Below are 21,064 nucleotides of genomic sequence, written 5' to 3'. Positions count from 1 at the left end.
AAAAAAAAAAAAAAAAAAAAAAAAAAAAAAGACTAATTTTTATTATAATGTACAAAGTAAATCTAATTATGATTGTTCTTTTTAAAAGAATGGTTCTGAAATATTAGTAGTATCTTTTTATACTCTATAAGCACTTTGAGCAAATGAATGAAAAGCAGAAATCTGATGATGCTCATCTTGAGAATTTTATAGTCATTAACTTGTTTTGTTGACCTTTATTGCTCCATATGCTTCCTATCTTTAAATATCAGCCCATATAAGTATACAATAACCCATTTAAGACTAAAAATATAAACAATTTATAGCTGTGAAGCTGTCAGAACCACCATGTTGGTTACGGTGTGAGCTGAGTGACCAGTCAACTGAGTGAGGGATGAACATGTGCATCTGACCTCCTTTAATCACCTTATATGCTCCCTCATATATGTACTTGGAGGATCGCAAATGGTTCCATTTCTAAGGAAAAATATTTAAATAACTGTTCAATAAGCTGAGGCTTAAAAAAAAGAGAGATCAATACCAAACGTATGCCCACCTTCAATCATATGAGTCCTCAGAACACAACTACACGTCCCCCAAGGGAGTTCTCAAACCCAGCCCAGCCCACAGAATGGTCCCAGGGTTGGTTTCCCAGCCTCATCAGATTCCAATGCATCCCATCATAGTATTTCAAGATTAAAGACAACGCCACCAATACTTGCAGACACCTGCTATCTGAATCATAGTGCTCAGACACTGTAGACTATTTAAAACTTATAAATATGCAGTCCTATTCTTAAGTAGCTCATGATCTACTCAGCAACCCTCGGTCTACTCAGGAATCATAGGCATATATAACTGTATATGCCTAACATAAACTTAATTATAGAGGGGCCAAGGAAAATTAGAGAGAGATCACACTGTCCTTACATAGAGCAAAAGAAAATGAAAACCTTAACTATGTGTCCTTCACAACATAATTTTAGTAACCTCTGGATTTCATTATGCTTGAATACTTAAAGAAACCATGGGGAAATTTTTGCCAATTTTTAAAAAACAGGACAAAGTACAACTCTAGGGTTAAGAATTTCTCTTACTTTCCATCAAACAGCTGTCTGTGCCACTTATTTATTCATTTAGCAATATTTTATCCAAAAATTTAAAATAAATAAAGATTAACAACTTAGATATATCAAGAACTAAAGCTCAAACTATGGGAATGGATACATTTAATTATGACTGCCCCAATAATACTAGCAGAGTAAACTGAACAAATATGTTACTCTTTCAATCACAGATAAAATTATACTTTAATGAAGGCTGGAACTGTCTTGCAAAAAAAAAAAAGTAAATGCTAATTATTCTCATTATTTTTTAAATAATGAGAAGAAGTTTATATCGTATTGCACAGTATATATTCATTTACTGATTCTGCCAACAGTAAAAGGTCTTTGAAAACTACAAAAGATGTTTTACCTATACATGAATTAAATATGACTTCCCCAAAAACAATCTGACTGAAGAGTAACCAATTATAAATACCATTTTAAGAAGTCATAAATGTACTATTATTTTAAAGGCCTTTATATCCATCTCGATTGATAATTTTAGGAACATCTTGTTTAAAAATAAAAACTGCTCGTACATTAAAGAAACATACCGACAAGTGACAAAACCATGTGTAGGTTCAAGGGAAGACTAAAAAGTGGAAAGCAAATTCATGTGTCACGCCTAACGTCTACATCACAGGGGGAGAATGGTATCCTCTGGGGGAATTCACAGCTTCCAATCACATTTCAAGTAACAGAGAAAGCAGATTCAGCCCTCCTGCATCAATGGATCTCCTTTTCTGCTAAGCACTGGGAAGTTAAGAAATCATGCCAGCTGCACAGCTGAAATGAAAACACAAACAGCCACTATCAGTGTGCTGGAGACACCACAGGATGAATTATCTATTTCCCTAATGGTTACCCACGTACCATCAATAAATGAAAAAGTGTGTATTAATAGTCCTATGGGACAAATCAACAGTAACTGCCTATGGAGATGCTGGATTTAAACTGGGATTTCAATTGGCTTGAGCAGACATCTGGAACATTATACTAGGCAGCAACTTAGTAGCATTTTTGTGCTTTCCCTTTTGCCTGAAGCACAGAAGACTTCGCAAATCTAGTCAACTCTGAGAGAACAAAGATAACAGATTCTTGTCGCTGTGGAAGTCAATCACAATTTATTCTGAGATTATAAATATCAAAGAAAGAAAAGGGTTAAAAAAATAGATCCACAAGGCTAAAAATGCAAACAGTGATGTTAGAATTAAAACTGATAATGAAATTCAGGACGTTTCCAACTTACGACAGGATAGTGATCTAAATACTATTAAATAAATGGGTGAAACTTAGAATTTATTTTCTTATAAAATCAGTGTTACAGAAGAAGTAAGATTCTCAGGCTAGCTCATGCATGCACACAGTTCACACCCTGGATATACTACAGCTTTGCAATTTCAGTACAATATACTGCTATAGGAGTTGAGACTTATACGAAACAGCAACATAAAATATAATAATTTATTATGCAGTCTATCACTTGAGGGGAAAAAAATCTTAATTAGAAAAACTAGAACCCTTTTTTTTTTTTAGGTCTGTTCTCAAAAGAGTATATAAGGGCCTCAAACATTCCTGAGGTGACTAACCAATAATTAGAAAGATTTTAGGATCTCTGAGTAACAACCGAGTTCTAAATTAAGGATAAACAGAGAGACAGAAGTAGATTTTCCTGAGGTAAGTGACCAGAGAGAAGAGATCCCAGTAAAAGGTTAGGTTGGGGGCTTCCCTGGTGGCGCAGTGCTTGAGGGTCCGCCTGCCGATGCAGGAGACGCGGGTTCGTGCCCCGTTTCGGGGGGATCCCACGTGCCGCGGAGCGGCTGGGCCCGTGGGCCGTGGCCGCTGAGCCTGCGCGTCCGGAGCCTGTGCTCCGCAAATGGGAGAGGCCGCGACGGTGAGAGGCCCGCATAACGCAAGAAAAAAAAAAAAAAAAAGTTAGGTTGGATTGTTTCCTGTACCCACTTCTAAAGTCACAGTGTTGACCCAGGACCACTTGGTTAGTAAATGCTCTCGTTCAGGCCTGAGGTGTGGCTGAGAAGCCAGGAGGCTTGCCAAGGTCCGTATGTACAGATATTCATAAGCTCGCTCACTTTCATCATTCCAAAGGATCTATCAATGGCAAGCAGCGTCGTGCTGTGGGAAGGAGGGTGTTTTCAGGCTCTGTCCGTTGACAGCTGGGTGGCTTTTGCCAACTCACTTAAGCTTTCTAAATATATGTCTCCTGATGTGTAAAAAGGGGGTCAAACACGTAATTGAAACACGGCTGCGATCAACTGTAACACAGTATGTTAATACATGCAGCTACTTGTACGAGACAGAAGTTAAAGCATTTTATTATCTACTAGAGCAGAGTAAGTACAACTAGAAGGTCTGCTAGACCTGGATGAAATAATGGTAGGACTCACTGGAGATTACCTGAGTAGGTGCACACAAGAAGGAATTAGGGCGCTGCCTTATTTTTTCCTGTCAAAACCCAGCTCAGGTAGCATCTCCTTCAGAAAGCCTTCCCTGGTCCTCTACTCCCTACTGCCAACCATTTCACATCCTGTAGTTTGTACAAATTCATGCGGTGGCACTCACTGCCGTAGTGTAATTCATCTGCTTTACAGAGACTGTGAGTTCCTTGATGACAGTGACATCATCTTATGCAAATCCGTATTTTCAGTCGACAGAGCAATGCCTGGCACACAGTAAGTCTCTATTAACAACTACTGAATTGAGCAGTCTAGGACGTAAGCAGGACAATTATGACATACCACTAGATGGTCAACCACGAGTTCTTAGCTCGTGGAATAAAACTTAACCTCTCAGCAAAAGATACGAGATTAACCCACGCTTGCACACGAGTTCTTAACGCGTGCCAAAAGATACCAGGAGAGGATCCATGAAAAGCCAAGCATCAAAACTTAAAGCCCACATCTTCTTGTGCCTTTCTATGCAGTAACTGTAACATGGTGAACCTAAGTCAAAGAGCTATCGAATAAAAGACTTTGTTTGGGGTTCTGATACCTTGGGCAATAACTCTCGTAATGCATTTTGCGGAAAACACATGTTGACAAGACTCTACAGCAAAACTAACTTAATTCTATGGGGTGCTCCCGCCCCGTTTCATAAACACCCCAAAGTTCCTGCCATGGAATTCGCAGGTCTAAACCTGTTCTTGACCTGAGTGGGCCAGGACTACTCCATGTCTCACACCTGGCAGCTGGGATTTTCGCTGCACTTTTCCTGTGTGCAGGGGAGGGCTGGGCTGGGGATGGATGGTGTCCACGCGCCGGTTTGTACACGTTACTGGTAACACCACTGACAGCGGATTCTAAGACACCTTCTAGGACAGCGTCCCGGCGCCGCACAGGAGGGCGGTCGGGAATCGGCGCGCCTCGGTTTCCACAGCGGCGTCTGTTTGGGCTTCTCCCCCCTCGGCCGGCGAGGCTGCGGAGAGGGCTCCGTCCGGTCCCGCACGGCCCTGGGCGCGCAGCCCCGCGCTCCCGGGAGGCCCCCGCCGGCCGCCCCCCGCGGCCCCGGGACACGGCGGCCCCGCGGCCCGCACCGCACTTACTTAGACCTGCTCGCAGGCTGCGCAGTCGGCCGCGGACTCGGAACCCGGCGCCGCGCAGAAGCGTCCCCCCGCGCCGCTTCCGTCGCTCCTCATCGTCCTCCTCCAGCCGAGGGGCCGCCGCCGTCGCCACTGTGTAGCCCGGAGCTCCTGCGGCGCCGCTCTCGGCTCCTCCACTTCCGGCCCACGCTCTGTGTAGCCGGCAAATACTCCCGCCGGCTCCCACATCACCTGCTCTCGCCTTCCTCCCGGGAGCGGGAAGCCGGCCCGCCCTCCCGGGCATGCGCAGAGACCGCGGCCGGAGGAGTTTCCCCACCCGCGACGGCGGCCCGGACGGACAAGATACCGCGGGAACGGGCCGCCGGCACGCGCATGCTCGCGATGGGCCGGATACCCAGCGGCGGGTTGTCCGGTAGCCTTTCTTCCCTCCGATCACCGGGAGGCCTCGCGCCCCGCCTCCGAGGCCTCCGGGGTAAGAGCTCGGAGCCTGCTGGATCTGCCTGTAGGACGCACGTCTTCCCGAAGAAGCGGTGTGTGCCCCAGTCGGTTGTTAAGGATATAGGAGTGAGTTCCCGCACTTAAATCGCTTCCTTAACTTTGTTTCTCTTTTTGTCTTCTCCCAACCCAGACCGCTCTTTACCTTTGTCAGAGTGGACCGTCACGGGCGGATGCATGGTTTATGAGGCCCGAAACTTGTACCATTTAGACGGCCCTTGTAAAGAAAAAGAATGGAACATTACCTTACTTTTGCAAATTTTACAGAAGCACAAGACCGTGGAGACATTGTTAGGGCCCCTCCCAGGGCCTTGGAAGTGACCATACAAATGGGCCCCTGAAGCTGGAGCGTCATTACCTTCACTGACAACCGCCTTGCGCACCAAATTGTACTCAATTGTTTGTTTATAGATGTCTAACCCCACCTCCGTCATTCCCTATTCTCTGTACCCTGTATTATATATACAGAGGATATGTAACAATGTTTTTTAAAGCTTGGAATCTGCTACCAAATTGAGAGCTCCAGGTCAGAGAGGCTCTTGATAATAATTCCTATTTTTATCAGAAATTGTTATCAGGTGGTGCATCATCTGATAAGCACCACCCACCATGGTAGACCGACCACTTACACAAATAAACTAACAATCAAAGCAACTCTAGACGATACTCAATGAAAAACTCGATTCTTTTTGAACCAAGCATCAGAAGGCTAAAATAACTTGGTAACTTGGAGATGGGGATTTGAAACAACTTGGAGTTTCTCTGGTTTCCTTGTTCTCCTCTTATACCACTAATACGAAGTGCAGTCTCCGACATTATACAAGCTCAGTAGATGTTGAACAGGGTACAAAAATGTACACAAATGCCTTCGCAAAAGATGGGCACGTGGAGGGTCCTCTAACTTAACACTATTGGGTGCTCCTCCAAAGTGAATTGATAATTAAGTTGACTAGTAGGTGGAAAAATTACCCACAAAACAGTACCATGTGACTTTACAACTCAAGTGATTTTAGAAAAGTAGTCAGATAACATAGCTGATGTGACATATAGTTGTTGTTGAGCTAGAAGGAGCCCTAAGTCTAGCTTTACTACAAATTAGTACTGTGGATTAAATGTGTGTCAGTTTGTAAAAAGAGGCTTTTGTACATTAGACAACTCCTAAGGGCACTTAAAAGCTCCAAAATGTAATCCAGAGCCTGTTGTAGCAAAATTTCACTTTCATTTTGAAGCAATAATATTTTATGCTAAAATGAAGTAATTCTAAAAGTTGTCTCCTCCTACAGTTTATGAATAAGTTCTCAGTTCTCCTTGGTGGAAGAGGACAAACCATAGCAAGATACTGGTAGAAAGCCACAGCTCCTGGAAAGCCACACAAAAGGATTTGGGTTGTTTTCATTTCTCAATCCTCTGTATGTAGCACAGTTTACAATATCATAGTAGGTGCTCAGGAGAGATTTGTGGAACAGTTTTATTTTGAATCCTTGAATAGAAATTAGGAGTCCATTGTTGATTTCTGAGTATGCAACTGTTTGTATTATGAATTATGTATTATTGTGAATTATGTATTATTTCTGTGTTAGGAGACAAGAGCTGACATCACAGTTGCACCATCATGAAAAACAAATAGGAAAGAACTGCCTTAGACAATTTTGCAAAAGCATATTTTTCCACCTAAATGAAACAGCAGACGATTTGGGAGGGAAGATGCCCTCCTCTCCCCTGGGTGCTTTCACAACCACGGAAATGAGTGATGGTACCACTCTTTACACACAGGGAGCAGAACTCTGAGAGGCTGTCACTTGCTAAGAGTAGCCTAAGCAGAGAGGCTCAGGCTCAAAGTCCCAGTAAGGAGCCAGTGGACAAAGTATTTGGGGGTCTCCCTCAGCGACGAAATCCACTCTCGTGGGCCAACCGTTTGCAAAGAGCACCTGCTGCTGAGGCCAACCGGAGATGTGTTGGTAACCACACTGTAACCCGGTTTCCCTCTGGGTCTCTGCAGCCCAGCAAAGGTGGGCGATCCTCCCAGTGCCTCCGGAAAGGTACGGCGCCTGCGCACATCGTCTCCCTGACGTCACAGCCTCTGGGCCCGCAGGTGGCGACGGCGCTCGCGTACATCAGCAGCGTGAAGTCAAGGCCGCTCCGTCCGCAGGAAGCGATTGCGCCTGCGCAGGGAGCAGCTGGCGGAACCGGCCCTCCGTGCTCCCGCTTCCGGTTTGGCGGCGGCGGCGGCAGCGGCTTCAGGCCCGGTTGGCGGTTTGTGTGACGGCCCGGAAGGGGCCTCGGATTCCACGGAGGATCCAGAGGTGCAGTCTGGGCAGGCGGAGGCTGGGTAGGTGTGGCCGAACAGAGGGGGCCGTGTAGCGTCTTCTTAGTCCAGGAAATGCTACAGTCTTAAGAGTTCAGGTTTCTTCTTCGTCCTTCGGTTCATCCTCATCGGGTCCCCGGGTGAGGGGCACCGACACCCTGGCGACCCGCCGCGTTAGAAGCCCGGTCTCCGGTTCGGGCTGTTGCTCTGGACCCCCCCCCCCTCCTGGGACGTGGGGCGAGGGGACTGTAGTGTACCCCGCCTTTGACGCTCAGGAGCCGTGTTGGCTGCTTGAATGGCGTGATTCCGGCGCCCGCCCCGCCAGCTGGGGACCCCTGGACTCAGAGGTAACGGTTTGCCCAGGGCCAGGGCTCCCCCGGCATCCGCTGATGAGGATAGTGTGGACCGTCGAGTGATTTTGCGGAGAGGGAGTATGCTTGTTTCTCTTCTTACACCTTGTCTTTCACTAACTTCCTGCCTCCCACAGCTTTCTGGCTTTTTCTCACCACTAATTTCTTTCTCCTGAGGTTCTCCCACAATATCACAAAGTGCTGTGGAAGGTGGGCTCCTGTCAACCCTTCTGTCTTGTCGAGGGTTGCACGAAGGAAACTTCACCTGTGCCATCCCTTTCTCTCCAGTAGAAGAGCATTGAATCATCTCCCATATTCACCGAATGAAACCTTGCTAGTGTGTCTTGTTGTATCTAGGCAGCAGCTGAATAGATGATGAGTCATTATTGTACCAATTATTTGTATATATTCTCTTGAAAGCTTTGGTTATCCTTGTCCAAATGAATCGTCCCCCTCTCTTCTTACCGGCTTAGTATTTTGTAATATTCATGTGTTCAGTGTCTTTTGGGTCAACAGCATTATAGTACTAAAATCGATCAGGGGCTTATTAAATGCCAGGTACTGTGTTAAGCATCTTATGTGAGTTGTCAGGCATCATCCTAATTTCTACATAGTTATCAACCCCACTTAACACTTAAGGAAACTGAAACTTAGAGAAATTAAATAGCTGCCCCATATCACACAGCTATGAAGTGTTAGACTCCACATTTAAACTCAGATTTATTGGACTCCAGAGCCTGAACCCTAACCACAAACATCTTTGTATTGCTTTTTCACAAATCAAAAGCATCAGCTAAAATCCTCAGAATCCAGAAAATAAAATTAAAAGAGTATGTAAAAAGCAGTGGAAATGGTAATATTCGACTTTTTTGTACTATTTTAATAAGTAAAAATATTTGAAGTCTATTCATTTTATACTAATTTTGGAATCCTTGTTATCTATGTAGCAGTTTTACGATGCATATATATTTACATCATTACGTGGATTTCAACATTAGTATAAAGTAATTTGAGTCTTTGCCTGAGACTTGTTCAGGGAAACTTGGACTTGGAGACTGTAATAGAATCTACAGATAAATCAGAAACCCTATACCAATCTTGAACATTCGAAGAAGTATTCTTAACATACTTTGTTTAGTATATATTATATATGAATTGTAAAGAGGGCATTATATACTGTAATGCACTGGGTTGAGGGAGCATGTTTTGAGAGATGAGAGAGTGAACAGACCTAACCAGGTGGTGCAGTCAGTTATTCAAATGAGACACAGCAAGGGGAGGCAGTTCCTGTATTCAGAGATAAAAGACTCAGGATTGTGGTCTCTCCTGGGTTTATCTAGGCCTAATGGACTCTGTAGAAATTGGGTTTCCTCTGTCAGTATTTAGACTGAGAGGTGAGGTTTTTTGCGCCATAGGCCCCCAAATGGATTTTGTTAACCTTCCCCAGAGTAGTCATAGCTGCTGGGTGTTTTTAACCAAACTACCCCATCACTCGTGTGTGTGTGTATGTGTGTGTGTGGGGTGTGTGTGTGTGTGTGTGTGAGATCAGCTCCTGGCCTTCCCTAGTGTGCTTTTCCAGGAACTCAACTGTAGGTTTCAGTAATTCATTCAACAAACCAACCTACTATGCGCCAGGAGCTAGTGGCACAGATTACAACATGATTTCTAACCTCCAGAGACTGACAGTTTAGTTAACGTGGTGTTGTAGTTAACCATGTGATTTCTCCTGCTAGATAGCGTAGCCTCGTGTTGATAATACCATGTGATTCTCTTTTGTTTGCTGGGGCCGGGAATTTCATGGACTCCACACCACAAGAGACCTCCCCACTCCCCAGAAGCTGCTCTGACTCCCTGCCCTCTGGGCTACATGGGGATATGCCAGGAGGTATCTGAAACCACAAGATAAAACATGGCTTAAATTCCTAGAGTACACATTTTACTTGAATCTTTTTTTGGAAAACTTAGTATATTTTAGTGTTCCATAGTTTAAACCATATTAGTTCTGATATCTTATAGATTCTAATAGAACTTGCATGATTATTTAAAACTTCAAAGAAATTTTGTGCTTGTGGTGACCACTCTAGCAAATATTCTAGACCCTAGTCCAGGGTCTAGGGTCTAGAATAAGGCCCCCATTATTTCCCCTCTGACTTTTAGGAGATATTTCAGTGAAAAGCTCTGTCTCATGACATTTTACTTTTGCTGTATTTTTGTTAAAGCACTTATCATTTTACAGTTGTTCCCATTACATCTCTTTTTCATTGCAAAATGTACTCCTGAGGCAGAAACATACTGTATTTGCCCGTAGCACAATGCATGTCCCATATGTAGTCAGCAAGTGGTTTGGGGATTACTGGCATGGGATTATCAGCCAAAAAAAGTACACTAATGAATTTAAATTTATAAAACTGTAAGTAACTCTGATAATAGAGTTAAGAGATAGGTAAAGTGGGTGCTTCCCTGGTGGCACAGTGGTTGAGAGTCCGCCTGCTGATGCAGGGGACACGGGTTCGTGCCCTGGTCCTGGAAGGTCCCACATGCCGCGGAGTGGCTGGGCCCGTGAGCCATGGCCGCTGAGCCTGCGCGTCCGGAGCCTGTGCTCCGCAATGGAGAGGCCACAACAGTGAGGCCCACGTACCGCAAGAGAGCACCGTACCCAAAAAAAAAAAAAAAAAAAAAAAAGAGGTAGGTAAAGTGAGAATTTCATGGGTAGGATATTTTGATTTGGGTTTTGAATGCTAGAGTGGTTTGTCATAGCAGTGAAGAAGTGACAGTAAACATAGTCATAGGCTTTGTCTGGAAGAAGAGGGTACTTTTTTGGGGGAAAGGACCCTATCTATTTAGAAGTTCAGTTCAGCCAAATTTCAATTCAGTGAGCTAGCGATTTGTTAAAAGCATGATTTTAGGAAGTTTTTTTTTTTCATATAATGGGTAAACAACAAGGTCCTACTGTATAGCACAGAGAACTATCTTCTCTATCCTGTGATAACCCATAATGGAAAAGAATATAAAAAAGGATGTGTACATATGTATAATTGAGTCACTTTGCAGTAGAAATTAACACAATATTGTAAATCAACTATACTTCGATAGAAAATAAAACAATAAAATGGGGGAAATTGTTTGTAAATTGAAAAAAAAAAAAAGTTTGTTTCTGGTGCTGTGTGGTTGTGGTCTGAAAGGAAAAGAGGAGAAATATAAGAAAAGACCTCAGGAGCCCAGAAGTGAAATGGGTTTGAAACAAAATAGTTGATTATCATTCAATGTAGAGGTTGAAAATAGACATCGTTTGTAACATTGGTCTGTTTTCATTTAACAAACATTATTAAACATTTGTTATGAACCAGGCACTTTCTGTGAGGTCTTTACATTAAAATTTAGTTGAATTTTATCCTTTACAGTTATTCTCTTTTTGCTTTATCAGATAAACCAGAAGATTCACCGTCGCTTCCATGGCTGCCTCACAAACTTCACAGACTGTTGCATCTCACGTTCCTTTTGCAGATTTATGTTCAACTTTAGAACGAATACAGAAAAGTAAAGCACGTGCAGAAAAAATCAGACACTTCAAAGAATTTTTAGATTCTTGGAGAAAGTTTCATGATGCCCTTCATAAGAACCAAAAAGCTGTCACAGATTCTTTTTATCCAGCCATGAGACTTATTCTTCCTCAGCTGGAAAGAGAGAGAATGGCCTATGGCATCAAAGAAACTATGCTTGCTAAGCTTTATATTGAATTGCTTAACTTACCTCGAGAAGGAAAAGATGCCCTCAAACTTCTAAACTACAGAACACCTACCGGAACTCGTGGAGATGCTGGAGACTTTGCGATAATCGCATACTTTGTGTTGAAACCCAGATGCTTACAGAAGGGAAGTTTAACCATACAGCAAGTAAATGACCTTTTAGACTCCATTGCCAACAATAATTCTGCCCAAAGGAAGGACCTAGTAAAGAAGAGTCTTCTTCAGCTTATAACTCAGAGTTCAGCACTTGAACAAAAGTGGCTGATACGGATGATTGTAAAGGACTTGAAGCTTGGTTTTACTCAGCAAACTGTATTTTCTGTTTTTCATAATGATGCTGCTGAGTTGCATAATGTCACCACAGATCTGGAAAAGGTCTGTAGGCAACTGCATGATCCTTCAGTTGGACTCAGTGACATTTCTATCACTTTATTCTCTGCATTTAAACCCATGCTGGCCTCTATAGCAGATATCGAGCGAATTGAGAAGGACATGAAACACCAGAGTTTCTACATCGAAACCAAGCTAGACGGTGAGCGTATGCAGATGCACAAGGATGGGGACGTGTATCGGTACTTCTCCCGCAATGGATATAACTATGAGGATCAGTTTGGCTCTTCCCCACAGGAAGGTTCCCTTACACCGTTCATCCATAATGCATTCAAATCAGATGTTCAAAACTGCATCCTCGATGGTGAGATGATGGCCTACAACCCTAATACACAAACTTTTATGCAAAAGGGGAGTAAGTTTGATATTAAAAGAATGGTAGAAGATTCTGATCTGCACACTTGTTACTGTGTTTTTGATGTGTTGATGGTTAATGATAAAAAGCTAGGACAGGAGACACTGAGAAAGAGGTATGAAATTCTTAATAGTGTTTTTACACCAATACCAGGTAGAATAGAAATAGTGCAAAAAACACAAGCTCATACTAAGAAAGAAGTAATTGATGCTTTGAATGAAGCAATAGATAAAAGAGAAGAAGGGATCATGATAAAACATCCTCTGTCCATTTACAAGCCAGATAAAAGAGGTGAAGGATGGTTAAAAATTAAACCAGAGTATGTAAATGGGCTGATGGATGAACTGGACATCTTAATCGTGGGGGGCTACTGGGGGAAAGGTTCCCGGGGTGGAATGATGTCTCATTTTTTGTGTGCGGTGTCAGAGAAACCCCCTTCTGGTGAAAAACCGTCAGTGTTTCATACTCTCTGTCGCGTTGGCTCAGGTTACACCATGAAAGAACTGTATGACCTGGGTTTGAAGTTGGCCCAACACTGGAAGCCTTTTCATAAGAAAGCTCCACCAAGTTGCATTTTATGTGGAACAGAGAAGCCAGAGGTCTACATCGAACCTTGGAATTCGGTCATTGTTCAGGTTAAGGCCACAGAGATTGTCCCCAGTGGTATGTATAAAACTGGCTGCACGTTGCGTTTTCCACGAATTGAGAATATAAGAGAAAACAAAGAATGGCATGAATGTACATCTCTGGAGGACTTAGAACAACTTCGAGGGAAAGCCTCCGGAAAGCTGGCGTCTAAACACCTTTATGTGGGTGATGATGATGAACCACAAGAAAAAAAGCGGAAAGCTGCCCCAAAGATGAAGAAAGTTATTGGAATTATTGAGCACCTAAAAGCACCCAACCTTTCTAACATAAACAAGGTTTCTAATATATTTGAAGATGTGGAGTTTTGTGTCATGAGTGGAACAAACAGCCATCCAAAGCCTGATCTGGAGAACAGAATCGCAGAATTTGGTGGTTACATAGTCCAAAATCCAGGCCCAGACACATACTGTGTGATTGCAGGGTCTGAGAACATTCGAGTGAAAAACATCATCTCTTCTGATAAACACGATGTTGTCAAGCCGGAGTGGCTGTTAGAGTGTTTAGAGACCAAAAGCTGTGTGCCGTGGCAGCCTCGCTTCATGATTCACATGTGCCCGTCGACAAAACAGCACTTTGCTCGGGAATACGACTGCTACGGGGATAGTTACTTTGTCGATACAGATTTGAACCAACTGAAGGAAATGTTCTCGGGAATTAAAAACGCTGGTGAACAGACTTCTAGGGAAATGGGTCCTGTGATTGCCGATTTGGAACACCGGTATTCCTGGGACAACACTCCTCTTAGCATGTTTCGACACCACACCGTTTTTTTGGACTTGTATACTGTTATTAATGACTTAAGTACTAAAATCGAGGGGGCAAGATTAGCTATCACAGCCCTGGAGCTTCAATTTCATGGAGCAAAAGTAGTTTCATGCTTAGCTGAGGGAGTGTCTCATGTCATCATTGGGGAGGATCAGAGTCGGGTTGCAGACTTTAAAGCTTTTCGAAGAACTCTTAAGAGAAAGTTTAAAATCCTACAAGAACGTTGGGTAACTGAATCAATAGACAAGAGGGAATTACAGGAGGAAAATCAATATTTGCTTTGAAGCTAGCTTTCCTAGTGAGGGAAGGCCTCTGATCTGGCTGACTCATTAAACTACATTTTATTTTAATCTCTTAAAATCTATGCTTGAACAGTATTATTAGATATAGAAACACAGTAATCGTAACTTTTGATATAGAAGAGACACCCAGTGGCCCAAAGTCAAGAAAGAAAATTTTTTAACAGTGTAGTATTTGATTATTTTTATAACCAAGATGAAATGAAATGTTTAATGTTAACAGTCTCCTTATAGAAATCTAGAATTTTGACTCAGATATTAATAAAATAGATTTAGAAGCTTTTAGAGTCATTAAAAACAGTGACCTAACAGGATTTGCTGAAGTCAAATAAAAATTTTAATAATAGTTTTTGTCTAATAAAAGCATTGCAAGAAAAAAATCAGAATTGTTACAATTGGACTTGTAAATATATGTCTTTTTAAGTTGAAGGCTAAAATTCCTCTTTTAAATGTGAAATGTGAACAAATTTATTTTTTAAGGTTCAGTCAAGCTCATGAATACATACCTTGTTAATGATGTCATTAGCTAAATCAGGGGAAGTTGAATGAGATTTAATGCTCTAAAAACTTAAAGTTGGATCAGTTTGATTTTTAAAATCTCTTGCAATTTTAAAAGTACTTGGCCCACACTTAATGTTTTTTCTAAAATAGAGCATGTTTTAAAGAAAATACTTTTATGTGAATTCGTACTTCAGTATAAATAGTATCCACAAAGAGTGATTTTCTTAAGTATAACCCATTGAATGTCTCAGAATGGCATGTGTGTTATAACTTTCTTTACAGAGAAGTACATTGCTTTGACTTTTTAAAGTGACTTTTATTTACCCTTAGGTTATGTAAAGTTTGTATAGTATGTGTATGTATTTATATATATATTATGTCTGGGTTTATATACCAAATATATAAATACCAAAATATACCAAATTTTGGAATGCAGCCTGTTTTTATGTTTTATGTATTGATGTCATAAAAATATGTTTTTATGACATCAGTTAAATACTTGGAATTTGGTACCTGAGAAACTGTGTGTAGATTATTTGTAAGTAGTTAAAAATTTTATCGAACCCATAGAACAAATGTATGTTATTTTGTTGTATTTCTTAATTTAAATAAAATATTTAATGTACTATTAAAATAATTTCTTATCTTTATTTTCAAATAATTCATAATAGTTATTTCAGTCAAAGAGACATTACAGTATTAATATAATTTTTGACTGATTCAAGTCAGTTCCTATTTCAGGTCCTTTGAATTTCATATTAATGAGCTTCATTAAAATTTTTAAACTTGTATATTTTTATATAATGTCTGTTGAGAAAAATTACAAAATACAGGTATGTGTAGTGAGAAGAAAAGTACATAGTTTTACCACCAAAGATAATAACATCTATTTTAGGTTACCGATGGTAAGGAAAGCACAAAATGCATATTTACAGTGTAACAAATAAATATAAAATAAGTTATAATGCTTTCTATGACTAGCTTTTCTCACCTAATAAATTGTGAGAATATTTACAGGTCACTAAACTATATCTACATCATTTTTAATTGCTGCACAGTATTCCATTGACTGGTTTGTAATGTATCCAGCTGGCCCTGATTGTCTGCCTTTTAGGTTGTCACTAAGTTACCCTCACTTCCTTACTGAGCTTTGTAATCAATTGTTTACATTTGTAGAAATGGAATTACTGATTCATAGTTAACGTATTTTCCAGTGACCTGAGACACATTGTAAAATTCTGGCAAGAATGCCTTTCTGGATTTTCTTGGAGAGTTCAGTTTATTAGTACTAGACCTGTTCTCTCTCCTTTCAATTCATAGGCGTTCTCATCCTGCCCAGTGGCTTTAAATATGCTAAGAACACCCACTTTTTTTAGCCCCGATTTCTTTGCTTAACTCTAGTTCACATATCTAACCATTTACATAACATCTCCACATGAAGTCGCATGGGCCTCTCAAACATAATGTGTCCAACAATAACTTATTTTTTTAATCATAGAAAAAATTTTAAATGCAACCAGGAGGATAGCATAATGAATGTGCATGCACATCACCCATTCTCAACAATTATCAATGATTAATCTTTTTTTCATATTTATAGACCTCTGAATTATTTTGAAGTCATCTTAGATCACAGATTTCATCTAAAGATATTTTATAGTAGAATTCCTGACTTCTCAAACAAGCATGATCTTTTTTTTTTTAATTTTTATTTTCTGTTGGAGTACTGTGGGTTAACAATGTTGTGTTAGTTTCAGGTGTACAGCAAAGTGATTCAGTTAAATACATGCATGTATCTATTTTTCAAATTCTTTTCCCATTTAGGAAAATGTGTCTGAGTTTCCTCTTACGTAAAATAGGGTAATAGTGGTAACTGGTTTATCCAGTGGTTGTAAGGACCCTGTGTGTGTGTGTGCACACACACACGTGTGCATACGTATTATGACTATGCGTAGAACACTATCTTATCAGTTATTATTTTTGTACGTAATGTGAGAAGGAAAAATAATACGTGCAGAGGTTCTGTGATACATGGTAATAATAGAATGTGAATTGGAGAAAAGAACTGTGTTTGTAAGGGAAAACCCTGTAATGGGCATTACCAAACTTCTGGCCCTTTCTCCTACGAAGTGGTTCACAGCTGGGGAAGATTTTTGCCCTTCTGGGGTTTGGCAACATCTGGAGACTTTTTGATTGTCAAGGGTGGGGGGTGAGGTGTGACTGGCATCTAGTGGGCAGAGGCCAAGTACGCCGTTAAATATCCTACTGCGAACAGAAAAGCTCCCCACAAGTAACAATCCAGACCACAATGTCAATAATGGTGAGGTTGACAAAGATTCACCTGAAATGTAACAAAAGAAGACCTTATACTACTTATGAGTAACTCCAAAAGACCGTGCATAATCACAGCTTTATTGCGAGCCAGTTTTTCATTCATAAAATGAAAGCTGATTCCAGCTGCTTCCTTTAAAAGGGTTAGTAAGTGGGTTAATTAGTGTTTGCAAAGTCCTTTGAAGATGTAAAATCGTATGTAAATGCTATGTGTTATTAACTACCATTCTGGAAGACCGTGCTGTGATCCTTGTTCATGACCACAGCCAAGCCTCAAAGGCCTAAGAGGCACTGCGTGATTTTTTAAGCTGGAACATTTATAATGAGACAGATGGGCATCAGGACCTAAGCCAGTTTTCAATGGCTGGGATGTGACCGTATATAACTTGGCTCATTAAGACTAAGAAAACTATAGGTTTTGCTTTGGGATATGTCTGCTAAACAGGAGTAAGTTTCTTCCAATTTCACAGCACTGTATGCGGGGTGAGGGAGGGGAGTAGCAAGAATCCATAATACAATTTTAATTATTATAAAGAAACAATTAACTTATAGAAAAATTCTACTATTTATATTTATAAACTGGTCTTCTCTGGCCTGGGAGTCACTGTGTAACTCGGACTGGGTCTGATGAAATGAAGACAATAAAATGAACTGCAAAAATCTGAAGAAACCAAGGAACTGAGTATAATACAGTATGCTTTTTTCTCTAGGTATGAAGTGTACATCATGTCCCATAAATATAATTTTATCCTTTGACAGTATAAATGTCTTTAAATTTCAGTACGGCTCTTGATTTTACCTAATGTGACCATTTTCCTGTCAGGAGGTAGAATCTAACCTCTAGATTTAAATAACAATGTTATCTTTAACTCAGCTTCAATCTGGATGAAGTGTCTCTAGTGACATACTGGGGTAAATAATTCTGAGCTGTGAGATTTGGCTTTGCCAAACTCTGATGGACGCATATGTGAACCTCAGTGTTTAATAAAGGTGACGTTTCATGTCAATGAAGGAGAACATGGATTATTTAATAAGTAGTTTGGAGACAGCTGTGTAATCATCTAGAAAACAAACCCTCTCTTATTGCTTAAATACATCTCAGATAAAGCAGATATTTAAAAGTAAGAAAACAAAACCACACCAATAATACAAATTTAGGAGAAGGATATTTTAAGTATTGAAAACAAAAGTGAAAATAGAAGCCAGAGAAGAAAAGATTTGCTAAATTTAATTTATATGATTGATAAAAATATTCTACAGTGATTTGCCATAAGTCAAAGGTGGTGACACAGGAAAAATATTTGTACCAAAGTAGCAGGAAAATGACTGTTTTCCTTATTATTTGAAGAGCTCCCATAAGAAAGGCTATCAACTAGATAATAGAGAAAAAAAATACAACTACATGTAAAACTGTTCAAAAATATAAAAAGATACAAAGATACGTCAAAGAAAACACACGGCTTTTGAACTCATAAAGATATCCTCCCCATCCATTACAAAGACAATCTAAAGTTGTATTTTTTTTGGCTATCAAATTTGCAAACCAAAACTTTGATAGTAAGTTGTGCTCATAAGAATGTGAGGAAAAAAAAGATATCCTCATGCTTTTTTTTTTATTTTTGGCGGTACGCGTGCCTCCGTTGCGGAGCACAGGCTCCGGACGCGCAGGCTCAGCAGCCATGGCTCACGGGCCCAGCCGCTCCGCGGCACGTGGGATCCTCCCGGACCGGGGCACGAACCCATGTCCTCTGCATCGACAGGTGGACTCTCAACCACTGCGCCACCAGGGAAGCCCCCTCATGCTTTTTTGATGCAAATATTTATATCGTGTATATACTGATTTTCTGTAGGGGGAAATGGCAACATCTATCAAAATTTTAAATGTATTTATACTCTAGCCAACTTAATGGATTTTCAGGGATTTATCTTTCAGAAGTTGTTACACACATACAAAACCACACATTTACGAGCATAGCATAGTTACTGCAAAATTACACTATAATGAAGGAGAGGGATTAAATTAAATGTAACAGACGTTTGGTTAAATAAATGATGGTATATCAGCCCATGATAACATAAAACTGTTTTTAAGAAAACAAAGATACTTTCCTACTGCATTTACCAGTAGGGAAGTATCTTTCAGATACATTAAGCAGAATTAAAAAAGAAATCTGCAGGACATGGTGGAGATTCTTTTACCATTCTTTTTTTTTTTTTTAACATCTTTCTTGGAGTATAATTGCTTTACAGTGGTGTGTTAATTTCCGCTTTATAACAAAGTGAATCAGCTATACATATACATATGTTCCCATATGTCTTCCCTCTTGCATCTCCCTCCCTCCCACCCTCTCTATCCCACCCCTCTAGGTGGTCACAAAGCACTGAGCTGATCTCCCTGTGCTATGTGGCTGCTTCCCACTTAGCTATCTATTTTACATTTGGGAGTTTATATATGTCCGTGCCACTCTCTCACTTCATCTCAGCTTACCCTTCCCCCTCCCCACATCCTCAAGTCCATTCTCTATGTCTGTGTCTTTATTTCTGTCCTGCCCCTAGGTTCTTCAGAACCATTTATTTATTTACTTATTTATTTTAGATTCCATATATATGTGTTAGCATATGATATTTGTTTTTCTCTTGCTGACTTCCTTCACTCTGTATGACAGACTCTAGGTCCATCCACCTCACTACAAATAACTCAGTTTCATTTCTTTTTATGGCTGGATAATATTCCATTGTATATATGTTCCACATCTTCTTTATCCATTCATCTGTCGATGGACACTTAGGTTGCTTCCATGTCCTGGCTATTGTAAATAGAGATGCAATGAACATTGTGGTACATGATTCTTTTTGAATTATGGTTTTCTCAGGGTATATGCCCAGTAGTGGGGTTGTTGGGTCGTACGGTAGTTCTATTTTTAGTTTTTTAAGGAACCTCCATAGTGTTCTCCACAGTGGCTGTATCAATTTACATTCCCACCAACACTGCAAGAAGGTTCCCTTTTCTCCACACCCTCTCCAGCATTTATTGTTTGTAGATTTTTTGATGATGGCCATTCTGACTGGTGTGAGGTGATACCTCATTGTAGTTTTGATTTGTTCATTTATTGAAAAAAATGCACACAAATGATACCAGTTTAATCACGGAGAAACATTATTGGAGTTAAGGATGTTACTTCATTGAAACAGCCTAGATGAAGAAGGCTTGACTATTTTCTTGACACATTTTTATAAAGGTTAATTTTACCTGGCATTTATGTTTGGCATGACAGCCAAGCTAAATTCAAACTATACTTTGTGTTTGTTTTTCAAAAGTAAGTGCTAATTCTAAGAGCCTTGTCTAATTACAAGAGAGACCCACTGTTTTCTTTCCTTGTTTTGTTGCACCAACAATGAACACCCTTAGATATTGGTCCTTGTATTGTAAATACAGATAAAAAGATAAGATCTGACTTGTTCAAAATGGATACTCTGTAATTTCAGATGATGAGATGGAAAGTTAGAGGGCACAGTGAGCGCCAAATGGATTTAGTCTCCACTCAGCAGTGTTGTTTTCTCTGGCCAGCATCACCAGAGGAAATGCTTGGAGAAGATACAGTTTTGTCTCCTCCAAGAGGTATCTCAAAATGGCTGTTCACCAGAGTTTCCTCGTTTTCCTTCGATGTAAACTTATTAATTGAAGGAGTTTCTCCTTTTGTGTAGGAAATCCTCATGTAAAATCAGCTTACACTCTTTTCAGTAGAGAAATCTAGTTATGTATTTCTTATACTATTGTCTCCAAAGAATAAGTTCATTAGAAGATAATCAGCAAAATACTTTTTCAGACAGTCTGTTAACAGCCAGGCTCAAACGCCGGCCTTGGTAGGAGCAGCTGACAGACTCATGATTCACTGAACAGGACAATACGTTTCAACCTTATTTGATTTTGTCATTAGTGTAAATGAGATCACTGTAGGAGCAGTTGCTAATTATCAGTTACCATCAGATACCTGATGGGAGAGGTAGGCATGATATGCATAATTTCAACCATACTCATTTATTTGAACACAGTGAGAATGGAGGTTGCATTTTTCATGATCTAATTCTTGGTTAGCGTCACTCTTCAATATGAAATTCCATATATATGGAGAGACGTATGTACAAGGATGCTTATCACAATACTATCGGTAATAGAAAAATTGGGAGACGATCTAAATGGGTAAGTAAAATAAGGTACTTCATATAATGATATGATA

General features: G+C 40.4%; 2 protein-coding genes across 2 annotated transcripts in view; one reads left to right on the top strand and one right to left on the bottom strand.

Moving 5' to 3' along the window:
• The window catches only part of ABHD13 (abhydrolase domain containing 13), a 15,564-nt gene extending 10,732 nt beyond the window's left edge, over nt 1-4,832 (bottom strand). The window contains exon 1 of the mRNA XM_007462723.1: nt 4,645-4,832. The gene's annotated coding sequence lies outside the window, so the exon portion shown is untranslated. The remainder of the gene's footprint in view (nt 1-4,644) is intronic.
• A 6,386-nt stretch (nt 4,833-11,218) lies between these two features.
• Nucleotides 11,219-14,020, top strand: LIG4 (DNA ligase 4). Its single transcript, XM_007462722.1, has one exon. It carries the CDS (start codon nt 11,244-11,246, stop codon nt 13,977-13,979), a length of 2,736 nt encoding a protein of 911 aa, XP_007462784.1. The 5' UTR covers nt 11,219-11,243; the 3' UTR covers nt 13,980-14,020.
• The last annotated feature ends 7,044 nt before the right edge of the window (nt 14,021-21,064 follow it).

Source organism: Lipotes vexillifer, unplaced genomic scaffold, assembly GCF_000442215.2.
Source record: "Lipotes vexillifer unplaced genomic scaffold, Lipotes_vexillifer_v1.1 scaffold243, whole genome shotgun sequence".
NCBI lineage: Eukaryota > Metazoa > Chordata > Mammalia > Artiodactyla > Lipotidae > Lipotes > Lipotes vexillifer.
The sequence above is the reverse complement of the archived record's forward strand: the minus strand, read 5'-3'. Positions and strand labels throughout refer to the sequence as shown.

Bases quoted from the DNA above. Each gene is read 5' to 3' on its own strand.
- LIG4 (XM_007462722.1), top strand. From the start codon at position 11,244: ATGGCTGCCTCACAAACTTCACAGACTGTTGCATCTCACGTTCCTTTT.